Source organism: Ochotona princeps, chromosome 33 (assembly GCF_030435755.1).
Source record: "Ochotona princeps isolate mOchPri1 chromosome 33, mOchPri1.hap1, whole genome shotgun sequence".
Taxonomy (NCBI): domain Eukaryota; kingdom Metazoa; phylum Chordata; class Mammalia; order Lagomorpha; family Ochotonidae; genus Ochotona; species Ochotona princeps.
The window spans coordinates 537,858-552,041 of record NC_080864.1 but is presented as its reverse complement, the minus strand read 5'-3'; the positions used below and the strand labels follow the sequence as shown (position 1 = coordinate 552,041).

Sequence of the window (14,184 nt, the reverse complement as noted above, 5' to 3'; positions counted from 1 at the left end):
CCGCCACCGCGCGACTCCTGTGCAAATTTAACGCAATACAAAGGGACCTGCAATCAGTTCATGGAAAAGGTGTGTCAGGAACACAGACGACGCCTGGGTTTTAAAATCATTCTGCTGCAAACTAAACGCGTCTATTTCACGGTGTGCCTCTCCAGCTTTCTGAAATCCCCGTCAGCCCTTGGCATTTGGCGGCCAGTTTTCCGTGTCACACCCCCCGCTGCCGCTCCGGCTCTGCACCCAGCTCCTGCTCCGGGAGGCGGCAGGTGGCGGGAAAAGAGCCCAGCTTCCTCCACTCACCCACCCGGGAAGCCTGGCTTAGTTTCCTGACTCTCGGCTCAGCCCCAACGTCCACAGCCGTTCGGAGAGTAAACCCGCATTTCTCTCTCAAACACACATTACATTTTGAAAAGCGCAGGCACCTTGAATTCCAGCAGCGGGACCTGATGAGTGGTAGTGGTATAGGGGAACGGAGCAAAGACAAACAAGGGTGCTGGGGAACTTTCTGGGGTGTGTGAGGGGGGATAGCACCCCTTCCCCACCTGACAAGGAGCCTCGTCAGACCTGCCTGGTTGATGGCATGTCAGTTGCACGCTCCAGGAAGCAGCCGTCTGGCTGAAGGGAAGGCCGGGAAGCAGGGTGAGTTCATTCCTGCCAAGTGTTTAGCGTGACAGCAGAGGGGCAGTTAGGGGAGGCTCACCTTGCCATGGCAGGGAAGGTGCTTCTGACTCACAGGTCAGAGGAAAAGGCCTCAAGGGGCCCGGTAAGATTCTGTCTCCAGCAGCTGCGGCAAAAGTGAAATGAGGAGATCTGGTGCAATAGCCTAGTGGCTAAAGTCCTCCCCTTGCGTGCAACCAGGATCCCATAGGAGAGAAGGAGGGACAGAGACAAAAATCTGCCATCTACTGGATCACTCCCAAAGTGGCCACAATGGTCAGAGCCAGGAGCCTCTTCCTCCAGGTCTCCCACGCAGGTGCAGGGTCCCCAAGCTCTGGGCCGTCCTCCACTGCTGTCCCAGGCCACAGGCAGGGAGCTGGATGGGAAGGGGAGCAGCCGGGATTAGGACAGGTATCCACACGGGATACTGGTGCTTGTAAGGTGAGGACTTGAGCCGCTAGGCGACCGTGCTGGGCCCCAGAGTTGTGTTAAGCAGCTGCCTGCAATGCCAGCAGCCACGTGGCTTCGTTATCAAGCCAGCTCCCTGCCCGTGGCCTGCGAAAGGGGTCGAGGACAGCCCACAGCCTGGGGACCCTGCCCCCGCGAGGGGCTCCGGACCAGCCCAGCCCTGCTACTGTGACCACTTGGGAAAGGTCCTTATTCCTTCTCCCTCTGCCCGCCCCCGTCTCTGTCACTGCCCTTTAAATAACTGAACACATCTTAAAGAACAACCCCCCTCCCCCGTGCCTGACCTTGCGCAGGGGCCTCTCAGCAATTCCAAACATGCTTCCGTGCGTCCCCACCCAGTTCCCATGTCCCCCAGTGAAATAAGTCACACCCTGGAAATGTCTCCCAGACGGAGTCCTTGATGGAACACTGGCTCGATCACGCACACATCCCAACAGAGGCGGCGCTTTCTCACAATGGATCACTCCTCTTGTCTAACTTCCTCTGCCTCCTTGCGGCCTTCCTACCCGCCCACCATGCATCCGGCGGGACCCACAATTCTGCGATAGAAGGTTCAAGAAACGAATTCTGTCCTTACTCTCTTTTTATGGAGAAAGATACAAAACTTGGGCCCAGCAGGGAAAAGCCTTTGCCTTGCATGTGCTGGGATCGCATGGGAGTGCTGGCTCAGGTATCAGCTGCTCCACTTCCCACCCAGCTCCCTGCCTGTGCCCTGGGAAAACAGTCTAGAATCACCCAAAGCCTTGGGACCCTGCACCCACATGGGAGACCCTGAAAAGGCTCCTGGCTCCTGGCTTCGGACCGGCGCAGCTCTGGCCGCTGTGGCCACTTGGGGACTTCAGGGGCCACACACAGTGCTGGTGTGGACCCTGGCGTCTCCCCGTCTGATCCAGCTCGCTGCTGCTGCTGCGCCTGGGAAGGCAGCGGAAGACGGTACAAGGAGTTGGGCCCCTGTCAGCTCCCTGGGAACCTGCTTGGGGTTCCCGTTCGTGCCTCAGCCCGGCCCGCCCTGGCACTCGCAGTCATTAAGGAAGCAGAGGAAGGTCTCTGCCTGTCTCCTTCTGTTACCGGCCTCATTCAACTCTGCCTTTCAATTAAATCCACAAGCAAACTTTAAAAAAAAACAACAACTGTGTCAGACACGAAGTACGTGTGTGTCTCACTCCCTGTCAGTGACTCACTGGCACCACGTGATGCCCGGGGGGGGTTCATGGCAAACCCAGCCACCCTAGAAGTGAACTTCTGACCTTTCTGTGGACTGTTCTAGAAACACGTCTGCCTCGCTGGGGTAATGAGCTAGGCTCATCTCAAGGTGCTCAGCCCAGCCTTGGGAAGACCACTGAGCAGCCTGGCCGGGCACAGCAGTTGGACTCTCCCCCAAGCTGAGTGGTTGGTGGGTGAAGCCTAAGGTCTGGCTGAGCCAATGACATTCCGTCCTGAGACTTGGGCCGCAACACGCCCACCCGTGGTTGGAAGCCTTCGCCTGGTCAGCCGAGTGGCCACAGGGGTTACCAGTGATGACATCCTCACCAACAAGAGAGCTTCATTTCTTTGTCTTTTTTTTTTTTTTAAGATTTACTTATTTTTATTGCAAAGTCAGATGCACAGAGAGAAGGAGAGACAGAGAGGAAGATCTTCCATCCGATGATTCACTCCCCAAGTGGCCGCAACGGCTGCTACTGAGCTGATCCAAAGCCAGGAGCCAGGAGCCTCTCCTGGGTCTCCCACGCGGGCGCAGGGTCCCCAGGCGTTGGGCCGTCCTCCACTGCTTTCCCAGGTCACAGGCAAGGAGCTGGCTGGGAAGCAGGGCTGCCGGGATTAGAACCGGTGCCCATATGGGATCCCAGCATGTTCAAGGTGGGGACTTTAGTCGTTATGCTACCATGCCAGGCCCCAGCCTACGTTTTCAAATGCCTCCATCCCATACGAGAAAACCTTGGCTCCATTCCCTGCACACACTCCCGACTCCAGCTCCAGGGGAATCAGCAGGGATGGCTGGAGGACTCCAGTCCCTGGTCCCCACGCGGGAGACCTGGATGCTGTCTTGGTTTCCTGCTCTGGCCCCCAGCCCTCCAGAGTGAATCAATGGCTGGGACCTCAGTCCCTCCCTCCCTCTCAGAGTGATGACCATATTGGAAACGTGACTCAAGCCACTGGAAACCAATGACCGCATCCCTGTGGGCAAGGTCACGCTCACAGAGAGGGGGTCTTTGGTGTCTCCGTTGTACGGGTGGGGGGATTGAGCACAGAGACGTGGCACGAGCTATCCGGTCACACCTTGTCACACCTTGGAGGTCTCACCTTGCCCTCCCTCCAGCTGTACCCAGCCCCCCTTCCTCCTTCACCCTCCACCGACTCAATGCCTGCCCCACTGAGTTGTTTTTTGCTGCTTCAGCCCACAAGTTGACGTCTATGCTGCCTCCAGGTGGTGGCCCGTCTGACTCAGCTATTGTGCCCGCCCGGCCTGTGAAGGTCTCTACATGAGGTGAAAGAGTGGGGGAAGGTGCTGACTCCAAGATTCCGCACCTAGGGCCTGGGAGAGGAGAGGCTGGCGGGGTGCAGGGAGGGGGCGTGGGGGATGGCACCTGGAGAAGCCGCCTGGGGGCCGAGGCACACCTGCACCGTGCCAGAGCCCTCGGCCTTCTTTGGCTTGGAAGAGCACATGCATTTACGGGAGGATGTTAGATTCCAACCTCCTCCGCTGCCTGCTTTCCCAGGCCTGCTGGTGGGGCGAGGGACGGGCGAGCAGGGTGGTCCCTCCCCACCTGCTCTCACCCCACAGTCTCTTCACCTCGCAATGCACGCTGCTGCCATCGGGTGTTCTCCCACAGGTACAAACACAGAGGTGCACATACCCCTGGCTCCAGGCTTCAGATCAGCTCAGCTCCGGCCGCTGTGGGAGAAGGGGAAGCAGCCCATAGAAGATCTCTTTCGGTCTCTCTCTAGTTCTGCCTTTGAAATAAAATAAATCTTAGAAAAACGTACGCCTGTATCCCACGCCGGGGTTTTGTGTACGACCCTGGCAGCCGTTTCGCTTCATACCCAGCACAAAATCAATCCGTCCAGGTCACCCACGCGGGTGCAGGGTCCCAAGGCTCTGGGCCGTCCTCCACTGCTTTCCCAGGCCACAGGCAGGGAAGTGGGGCAGCGGGGACTTGAACCAGACCCATAAGGAGTGAGGGCACTACTTGCAAAGTGAGGATTTAGCCATTGAATCACCATCCCCTGGGCTCTCTTAAAGTTTTTTATTTGCTTATTTAAGAAAGCAAGCGCTATCATCCTCTGATTCACTCCCCAAACGCCTGTCAGGGCAACAACGGGCTGCGGAATACAGCCAGGAGCCAGGAGCCCAGTCCAGGCCTCCCACACAAGGACTCAAACCACCATTTGCCACCTCCCGGGATTTGCATGAATAGGGAACTGGGATCAGTAGTGGAGCCTGGGCTCGAACCCCCAACATCCCTCCATGGGATGTGGGTGTGTAGCGCCCCCTGGTGTTGGTGTTTCTGTTGGCAGAGCCTTAATGGAGGGAGGGCAGGAGGCAGGGTGCAACCTGGGAGGCACGCAGCCAGGCTTGCCTCGGAGATAACTACATAAACCCAAGAATCCTGCCTCAGGACCGGCTCTAATCACCTCCACCGGCCCGCCGGGCACCTGTTCTATCTCATCACGGCGGTTGATTGGCGCTTCGCTGGAGATGGTGGCAGAGTGCGTGTGTGGACGGGCCCGTTTACACACATACATGTCTATATTTTCTTATCTCTCTAGTCAAAGAAACAGGCATTCATGCTGCTAGTCCCAGTCCAGCCCCACATGGCGGATTGTCACTCCCTTCTCCGAGCAATGATAAGGCCCAGGAATGCAGCCAAGGAAATTATTGTTTACGTCTGTGACAGAAGAGGCACAGACAGAGGGCTTCCACCTGCTGCTTCGCACCGCCAAACGCCGGCAAAGGTCAGAGCTGGGCAAGGTCAAAGTCAGACAGGGAACAGTGCAGGAAACTCAGTCCTGTTTTTATTGGGAAGGCAGAGTTTGGGCCCAGTGCAATGGTTCAGTGGCCAAATCTTCGGCTTGCATGCACCCATATGGGTGACGGATCATGTCCCAGCTGCCCCATTGCCCACCCAGCTCCCTGCCTGTGGCCTGGGAAAGCAGTGGAGGACGGCCCAAAGCCTTGGGACCCTGCACCGCGTGGGAGACCCGGAAGAGGCTCCTGGCTCCTGGCTTCAGATCGGCTCTGGCCATTGTGATCGCTTGGGGAATCATCGGACAGAAATTCTTTCTTTCTTTTCTTTCCTTCTCTCTGTAAATCTTCCTTTTTTAATACGTAAATAATTCTTAAGAAAAAAAAAGGCAAATTTTACAGAGAGAGGGAGAGACAGAGAGCTCGTCCATCCGCTGATTCACTTTACCAATGGCAACAACGGCTGGAGTTGACCTCACCTGAGGCCAGGAGCCAGGAACTTTCTCTGGGTCTCCCATGTGGCTGTGAGGACGTGGGCCATGCTTGCTCACCCAAGCCATAAACACAGAGCTGAATCTGAAGTGGAGCAACTGGGACTTGAACCGGTGCCTATCTGGGCTGCTGGCACTGCAGGTGGAGGCTTGGCCCAACATGTCATGGCACTGGCCTCAGACCCCTAGTTTATCTTTTTTTTCAATTGATTTTTTTTTTTTTATTGGAAAGTGAGATATACAGAGAGGAGAGACAGCAAAGAAGATCTTCTGTCCACTGATTCACTCTCCAAGTGACCCCAATGGCGGGAGCTGAGCTGATCCGAAACCAGGAGCCAGGAAAATTTTCTGGGTCTCCCACGCGGGTGCAGGGTCCCAAGGCTTTGGGCCGTCCTCCACTGGTTTCCCAGGTCACAGGCAGGGAGCTGGATGGGAAACAGAACTGGCAGAATCAGAACCTGCGCCCAAATGGGATCCCGGGCACATGTCAGGAGAAGACTTTATCCACTAGGCCACCGCACCAGGCCCTCAGGTCCCAGTTTTGAAACAGTTTGGGCTGGCCCAGCAGGGAGAGGTTGGCTACTCCCTCACCCCAGTGTTCCTCCAGGGCTGTGACAGCAAGAAGCTAATGATTCAAGCTGTCACCTGCTGCCCCCCAGGGTCTGCAGGAGCAGGAAGTTGGAGTCAGGCACTCCAGGGGTCTCCACCACTTCCGCTAGCCCCCCGCTGAGCTGAGAAGCAACCAGGGGCCTGGGATTTCTGTTCCCCTAGAGTGAGGAATCTCGCCGACCTGGCTGAACAAGCTTTGGACATGAGCCGCAGGTGGCCCTCCTACAGGAGTCCCCTAAAGCTCCTGTGCTCTTGGCCCACGGGCAGGCTGTCCAGCAAGGGTGCAGGGTGGCTGTGGGGGCCGCAGCAGTCCGTGTGGGGGGGGAAGGGTGCAGGGTGCTGTGGGGGCCACAGCAGTCAGAGGGGGAGGGAAGAGTGCATGGTGGCTGTGGGGCCGCAGTAGTGGGGGGGGTGAAGGGTGCAGGGTGGCCATGGGGGCCGCAGCCAGTGTGGGGGGGAAGGGTGCAGGGAGGCTGTGGGGGCCGCAGCCAGTGGGGGGAAGGTACAAAGTGGCCATGGGGGCCACAGCCAGTCGGGGGGGAAGGGTGCAGGGTGCTGTGGGGGCCGCAGCCAGTTGGGGGGATGGGTGCAGGTGGAAGGGGCAGGCTTGCTTGAGGAAGCCTTGCCTTTTGCAAAGTGCAGACGGGGCTTTAGCAAAAGTGGGTGCAGACCGGGCGTGGCAGCCCTGTGGGTGAGGGCAGAACCAGCCAGGTAGGTGTGCGAGCCCAGGCTTGCTTCAGGCTGGCAGCTGCCACGGAGCGACCGGATCCTATGGGCTGTGGGTGAGAAGCAGACGGGCCTGGGTGGCGGCTGTGGTGGAGCTGACAGGAGACCACCCAGACCCTTGGCAGGAACACAGGGCTGAGGTAACACTGGCTACCTAAGGTAACATTTATTGAGCTCCCACTGTATACCCCAGCTTGGGATCCATTAAAAAAAATTTATATATTTACTAGAAAGGAAGATTTACAAAGTGAAGGAGAGACAGAAAGATCTTCCATCCGCTGGTTCACTCCCCAAGTGGCCTGAACCAGAAGCCTCTCAGGGTTCCAAGGCTTTGGGCAGTCCTCCACTGCTCTCCCAGGCCAGAGGCAGGGAGCTGGATGGGAAGTGGGGCAGACAGGACTTGAACCTGCATCCCTATGGGATGCAGATGGTGGATCACTGCAGTGTGCTACCTCACTCCCCTCTTGCCTAGATTAACAACCACCCTGGGACTGCAGGTTGTGGGCATTAGCTCTGTTTCGCAGAAGCAGCCTCCCTGGCCCTGGGGTCCAGGCTGAGGCCGGAAGTCTAAAGAGCTTTGTTTACACCTCCTTGGAGCTGTGACTCTAGGGAGGAGAGTACCTGTGGCCAAGTCAGGGGGTGCCACCTGTCACTGGACCTTGGGGAGAAGAACCGGCAGGTCCAGGAGGGAGAGTGACGAGGTGACCAGCTGGAAAGGATGGGTAACCGGGGGTGGGTGCGGAAACTGGTCCCCAAGTCCTAGGGTCTTGAAGTGTGTGAGGGGCTGGGACAGAGAGAGGCCACAAGGTGCTTTTTTTTCTTTTTCCCCAAAGACCTCAAGAGCTCCCAGAGGAGGAGGATGGGGGGACGGGGTAGAGTGGGGCGGGGCACAGTGGGGGTGGTGGTTACACAGGGATGCCCAGAGTTGTCTAAGGACTCCTGACCTCTGTCCCCTGGGTTTCCAAGGCTTCATGGGACATCAGAGAACTGGGAAGTGGAGGGTGCTGGGTGGGGGTTCCCTATCCGCCCAGAAGAGCCCCTACCCTGCCCCTCAGAGGCTAGTGGGAGGTGACAGTACCGCCTGGGAGGTGTGAAGGAGCCACCTCCCTACCCCGGGTGCGGCTTCCCCTTTGCCACCGAGGTCATGAGTGGGGTGTCTGCTGGTTCCCACGCTTGGCCCAGCCACGTGGTGTGGTAGCGAAGGAGGAGACATTTAGGCGGCAGGGCTGTGGGGGCACTGGACACTGAAGGGTTAATGCCTCCCACCTTGTGCCTCTCCCCACACCAACCCCCTTCTGGGACTTGAATTGGTCAGAGCCAGGCAGCCAGGCGGAAGGACAAAATCAGCCCTGCCTACCCCAGGGAACTGCGGGGGCGGGGGCGGGAGGCTCAGGGACTCCCAGGGGACTGCTTGGGGCGGGGAGGGGACGGGCCTGAGAGCTGCCCCCTCCACACACACACACACACACACACTCACTCACGCACAGCCTCTGGTCCCTGGAGCACTCCCATGCTGTCCCTCAGTGGTGGGAGTCTAGGACGTGGTGACCACAAGACGCCACCCCCACCCGCACCCGCTCCCAGGCTAAGGGGGTGGGGTGGGGGCTGCGCCTGGCCTGGGAACTCCTGCAAACTGGGGGTCGGGGGAAGAGTTGTGGCGACAGCTGGGGCTGCGTGTTGCAGCAGCCACAGCGACGTGGAAAAGAAACAGACACCCGACGGAGACGCACGGAGGACAGGGAGGAATCCGTCCTTCATTCATCACTCCAACAGACACTTGCCACCCGGCCGTGCCCAGGGCAGACTTCAACTGACATTTGACAGTTTAGGGGTGAGGGAGAGGCAAGGACACACAACAGGAAACATATGAATTGAATCAATCGCATTGTTGGGGAGACGTTGGATGGGGAGATGTGGGGCGGCGGCCCCCCAGGGACCCTGCTTAGGTGGGGGGCAGAAAAGTTGCCACCGGAGTCCTGCCCCTCCACTTCTCCCCACGCCTGGGGTAGCAGCGCAGAGATGGGGAGCCCAGACCGATCTGCTGGAGCCAGGGTGTGGGGGCCGCGGACGGGGACCCAGGCGACCTCCGCCCACGGTCTTAATTTGAGTTGCTCGGGTCCCCTAGTGGAAGGGGCATCCTTAGAGGGGGACAGCGTTAAGGGGACTCCCCTGGCCGACTGGAGGCAAATGGGGAGGAGGCGGTGCTTAGAAATTGGAGGATGGACACGAGCCCGTGCTGGCCTTGGGAAGTCGCTGAGGCTGCCACTGCCCCCTACGGAAGGGCCCTCCCACTCGCTCTCCCCTAGGGTCTCCCAGCCAGACGGCGCGTCCCTAGCAGGGCAGCCAGGCTCTCTCGCAAGGGGGAACTCGAGGGCGCGCCGGTGCCAGTCGCCGCCGCCGGGACGCTCTCCGGTGCTGCGGCGGGTGGCACAGGCTGGCAGCCGCGGGCTCAGTGCCCGGGCCCCAAAGGCCGGGAAGGAGGGGGCGGCGATCGTCCCTGCGGACCCGACAGCCCGCCCCGACCACGCCCCCGGGAGCCGGGTCCGCTCGCTCGCTCGCTCCAGGCGCGCGGGACTGCCGGGCGCGCACGACCAGGGCGCAGGGTGAGTGTTAACAGCCCTGGGTCCTGGGGGGCGCCGGGCTCGATCTGGTCTGGAGAGGGTGCCTTAGTCACTTTCTGGGGTTGGAATCAAAGGGTACAGCTTCTCTTACTGTAGTTCCCGATCCTTTCCCGGGAATCCCTCTCCTCCCGGCCATGCTCTCTCAGCTTCCTGGCAGGGCTGCTGCAAGTTTCTTACCAGGCAAGCTGGGACAGGGGTTTGGAGCAGAGGCCGTGCCTCTCTGTGCTGGGGCCGCATCAGAGAGGGATAAACCAGTGCCCTCTTTCTAGTGTGGCTCAGTGAGCAGCCCCTTCCTGCCTCTGTCTTCCTGTGTGCCTGGTCCGTGTATGTGTGTGTGTGTGTGTGTGTGTGTGGTGGGCAGGTGTAACAGACCTCTGGGAGGTGTTTTCCTTGCTGCACGGCCTCGCCAGACCTCGGCTTTCCCATCCGCAGAGTGGGAGTTCATGGGCAACTGGGTAAGCATCTCCCCTTGGCTCTGCCTAGCATGGGAGCCTGGAAACCCTCACCACACAGCCTGCTTCCTTTGAGTCTCGGTTTACCCCCTCCGTGGATTGGGACTAGAGCATGAAAGAGTCCAGTGGCCCCAATGGGATGCGAAGTGTCATTGTAGTTTAAGGACACGCGTGTCCGTGTCCCCCCTCCCCCCAGAGCCTATCTGTGCCTGGTGGATGCCCCATGGCTGCCTTCAGGCTCTGCCTAAGTGAGATGAGTGGATTGCAGCCGCTTGCTGGTGGTGTGCACCCAGAAGATGGGCTTTGGGTAGGGAAAGCTTCCAGTGTGTGTGTGGGGGGGTGGGTGGGTGTGTGTGAGGCCCTGGGCCCTCAGGCTGAAGGTGGGTCATGGTTATGAAATTGTGGCCTGCACCACTGGGATGTGTGTGTGTGCGGAGAAGCCCCTGTGTGTGACTGGGTTTTGACCCCTGTGTGGCTCTGCCTGTACCATGCTGTGTTTGTGCAACCGTATTTCTGCTTTCTGTGATGGGGTGTGACCGCGCATGCCTCCCACCCTTTGCTCTGGGTGTTCCTGAATGCGTAGACTTGTGTGTGTGTGTGTGGAAGGGGGGGGACATGCCTTTATATGACTTTGAGAGGCGCGCGCGCGCGCGAGAGAGAGATTCCCAATGTTGGCTTGCTTTCCCAGAACTGGTTGGAGCCAGGAGCAGGTAAGTTCTTGCAGGTCTCCCGGGTGGGCGGCAGGGTCCCAGGGCCTGGAGCCATCCGCCTCTGAGGACAGACCACTTTAGCAGGCAGTGGGGAAGCAGGAACTCCCCCAGCCGCCCCAGCCACCCGGCCGGAGGCTCACAGGCCCGGCTGTGGCTGAAGGCGCCTCTGGGCAGCCCTGATTGTAGGTGTTGTAAGGGGCCCTTGTTTGTGGAACCGGGTGTCACCCTTTGCCCTCTGGAGATTGTGTGCGTGTGTTTCCCCGGACACCCTCCCCCTCTCATTTGCGCACTGGACACCCATAGGTTCCCATCTCCGTAGGGCCGCCAGCAGCGGTGGGTGGAGGGTGGCCGCCCTGACCCCACGCCCTTTGGCCTTTTCGCAGCCCGGGGGCGGCTGCCCCATGGAGCCCAGCCTGCTGCGCCCCGCACCGGTGAGCGAAGTCATTGTGCTGCATTACAACTACACGGGCAAGCTCCGCGGGGCGCGCTACCAGCCCGGCGCCGGCCTGCGCGCGGACGCCGCCGTCTGCCTGGCCGTGTGCGCCTTCATCGTGCTGGAGAACCTGGCCGTGCTCTTCGTGCTCGCGCGCCACCCGCGCTTTCACGCGCCCATGTTCCTGCTCCTGGGCAGCCTCACGCTGTCCGACCTGCTGGCCGGCGCCGCCTACGCCACCAACATCCTGCTCTCCGGGCCGCTCACGCTGCGACTGTCGCCGGCGCTCTGGTTCGCCCGCGAGGGAGGCGTCTTCGTGGCGCTCGGCGCCTCGGTGCTCAGTCTCTTGGCCATCGCGCTGGAGCGCCACCTCACCATGGCGCGCCGGGGTCCCGCGCCCGCCGCCAGTCGGGGACGCACGCTGGCGCTGGCGGGGGCCGCCTGGGGCGTGTCGCTGCTCCTCGGGCTGTTGCCCGCGCTGGGCTGGAACTGCCTGGGTCGCCTGGACGCCTGCTCCACGGTCCTGCCGCTCTACGCTAAGGCCTACGTGCTCTTCTGCGTGCTGGTCTTCCTGGGTATCCTGGCCACCATCTGTGCGCTCTACGCGCGCATCTACTGCCAGGTGCGCGCCAACGCCAGGCGCCTGCGGGCGCGGCCCAGGGCTGGCCGGGGGACGTCGAGCCGCGCACGACGGACGCCACGCTCCCTGGCGTTGCTGCGCACGCTCAGCGTAGTGCTCCTGGCCTTCGTGGCGTGTTGGGGTCCTCTCTTCCTGCTGTTGTTGCTGGACGTGGCGTGCCCCGCGCGGGCCTGTCCTCTGCTCCTGCAGGCCGATCCCTTCCTGGGCTTGGCCATGGCCAACTCGCTCCTCAACCCCGTCATCTACACGCTCACCAACCGCGACCTGCGCCACGCGCTCCTGCGACTCGTCTGCTGCGGCCGCCGGCCCTGCGGTCGGGGCCAGCCAGGCTCACAGCAGTCCCCGAGCGCGACTGGGCCTTCGCGCGGCCTGGGCCGCTGCCTGCCCCTGGGCCTGGACATCAGCTCCAGCCGCTCGGAGCGCTCGTCGCCGCAGCAGCTGGATGGACTGGATACCAGCGGCTCCACCGGCAGCCCCAGCGCACCTGTGGCCACAGGGAGACTGGTACCCAAACTTGCTGCTGACTGAGATGTTGGCCTGGCATCCTTGCTGCAAGTACTGTTCCGCACATTGTATTTGTTTTTTGGAAAGGCGGTGTGACAAGAGGCCAGGAAAAGTGCCAGCCACAGGGGTCTCCCAGTCACTGGTTGGCTCCTTAAACCTCTAAGGTGGCCCAGCACGGACACCGGGAGCCAACGGGGCAAACACTCAGTTGCTTGTGCCAACACATGCTGTCTGCCTGGGCCGAAAGCCGGATGGCCCCTTAGGAGCTGCTCTAAGGGGCATCTCAACCTCTGCTCCCCTCTTTGCAAGCAGCACAATGTGTAGGCGACAGGGCGGGCACGGTGGAGGCAGGGAAGATGCCAAGGGGAGGACCGGAACTGCCTGGGTATTGATACCAAAATCCCGCAACAGAGAAGAGACGCAACAAGTCCCCAGGCGCTTGTGAAACAGAGCGTTCTGACGTGGGGACACAGACACCAAAGCAGTTACCAAAGGATGGAGAGGAAATGCCTCGCCTCCACCCCCCCCCCCCGCACCCCACCCTCCGTGTGTCCCCGCACAGGCCGTCAAGGCTGCGCCTGGCTCTTACCCTCGCCACAACCCCTCTTCCCACTGGATCTGGCAGCTCCCTGCATCCACTCCTTCCTCTCCCAAGTTTGCATTCCTGCCTGGTGGGCGACACCAGGGCCCCCTGCCTGTGCCCTTTTAGGGCTGCAGGCACGCTGGCCAGGGCGCGCTCTTGACCCGTGCCAGGCAGAGCTGGTCCTGGGGGCGTCCGGCTTCCTATGCAGACTGCAGGGCCGCCACCTTCCGGGAGGACGTGGAACTGCAGGTGGCCGCTGACCCAGCCTGGGGGACCTGTGTCCATCTGGTGTCCGGAGGGTGGGGGGCGGGAACCAACCCAACACGATCCATCAGTCTGGGGTCACTCTCTGGAATGGACCAGATTCCCTGGCATTCCTGCCCAGGCACCCCCACTCCGGGGTCCTCAAATCTTCCAGGAAAACAGGAGGGATCTCTTACCCCATAATAGGCTTGGTTATTTAGTGATGTGAGGCGAGATAAGGATTCGATTTTTCGCAGAAATCAAAAGGTACTCGGTGAGGGCGGGCTCCTAATTGTTGGTTCTCTGGGTTTGAATGCTGCTATAACCTGACTGTAGCATGCGGTACCCTGCCAGGCAACAGGTCAGGAATCAAATACTTGGGTCGCTGTCAGCCACTCAAGGGAGGAGAACTGCTCGGTGTTCTGGCTGCTGGCTGTGGCCTGGCACAGTCCCGGCTGATGCAGCCACTTGGGGGAGTGAATCCATGCATAGAACATCTCTTATCCCTCGCAGTCTCCTCCCCTCCCTCCCGGGACCCTGACTGCCTTCTCTTCCCAGCATTCTGCCTTTCAAAAACAAACAAAACAAAACAAAACAAATTGCTGGTTCCAAACCCGGCTGCTCCACTTCCAGCTTGGCTCCCTGCTCATGGCCTGGGAAAGCAAGCAATGGATGACGAGCCCAGTGCCTGAGCATGTACCACTGCCGCGGGAGACCCCGGTGCAGCTCCACGCTCCTGCCTCGGCCTGGCCCACTCACAGCTCCTGTGGGCATCTGGGAAATGGACCAGCAGATGAAGATCTTGCTCTGCCACTCCCACTTTGCCTTTCAAAGAAATTTTTAAAGTCTAGAGAGCTGGCACAATGGCTCCATTGGCTAACCTTCCCCTTGCAAGCATAGGCATACCATATAGCAACTTGGTTCGAGTCCCGGCTGCTCCACTTCCACCCAGCTCCCTGCCTGTGGCCTGGGAAAGCAGTGGAGGACAGCCCAAGGCCTTGAGACCCTGCACCCACGTGTGGGAGACCTGGCTCCCCTCTGGCAGTGGACGGAGCGAGCTCTCGGGTGGCCATCATTGATGCCAAT

The 14,184-nt window shown here is 60.2% G+C and overlaps 1 protein-coding gene across 1 annotated transcript; it reads left to right on the top strand.

Annotated features, from left to right (window-relative positions):
- Positions 1-10,877: 10,877 nt before the first annotated feature.
- Positions 10,878-12,547, top strand: S1PR5 (sphingosine-1-phosphate receptor 5). Its single transcript, XM_004595742.2, has one exon. It carries the CDS (start codon positions 11,097-11,099, stop codon positions 12,294-12,296), a length of 1,200 nt encoding a protein of 399 aa, XP_004595799.2. The 5' UTR covers positions 10,878-11,096; the 3' UTR covers positions 12,297-12,547.
- The last annotated feature ends 1,637 nt before the right edge of the window (positions 12,548-14,184 follow it).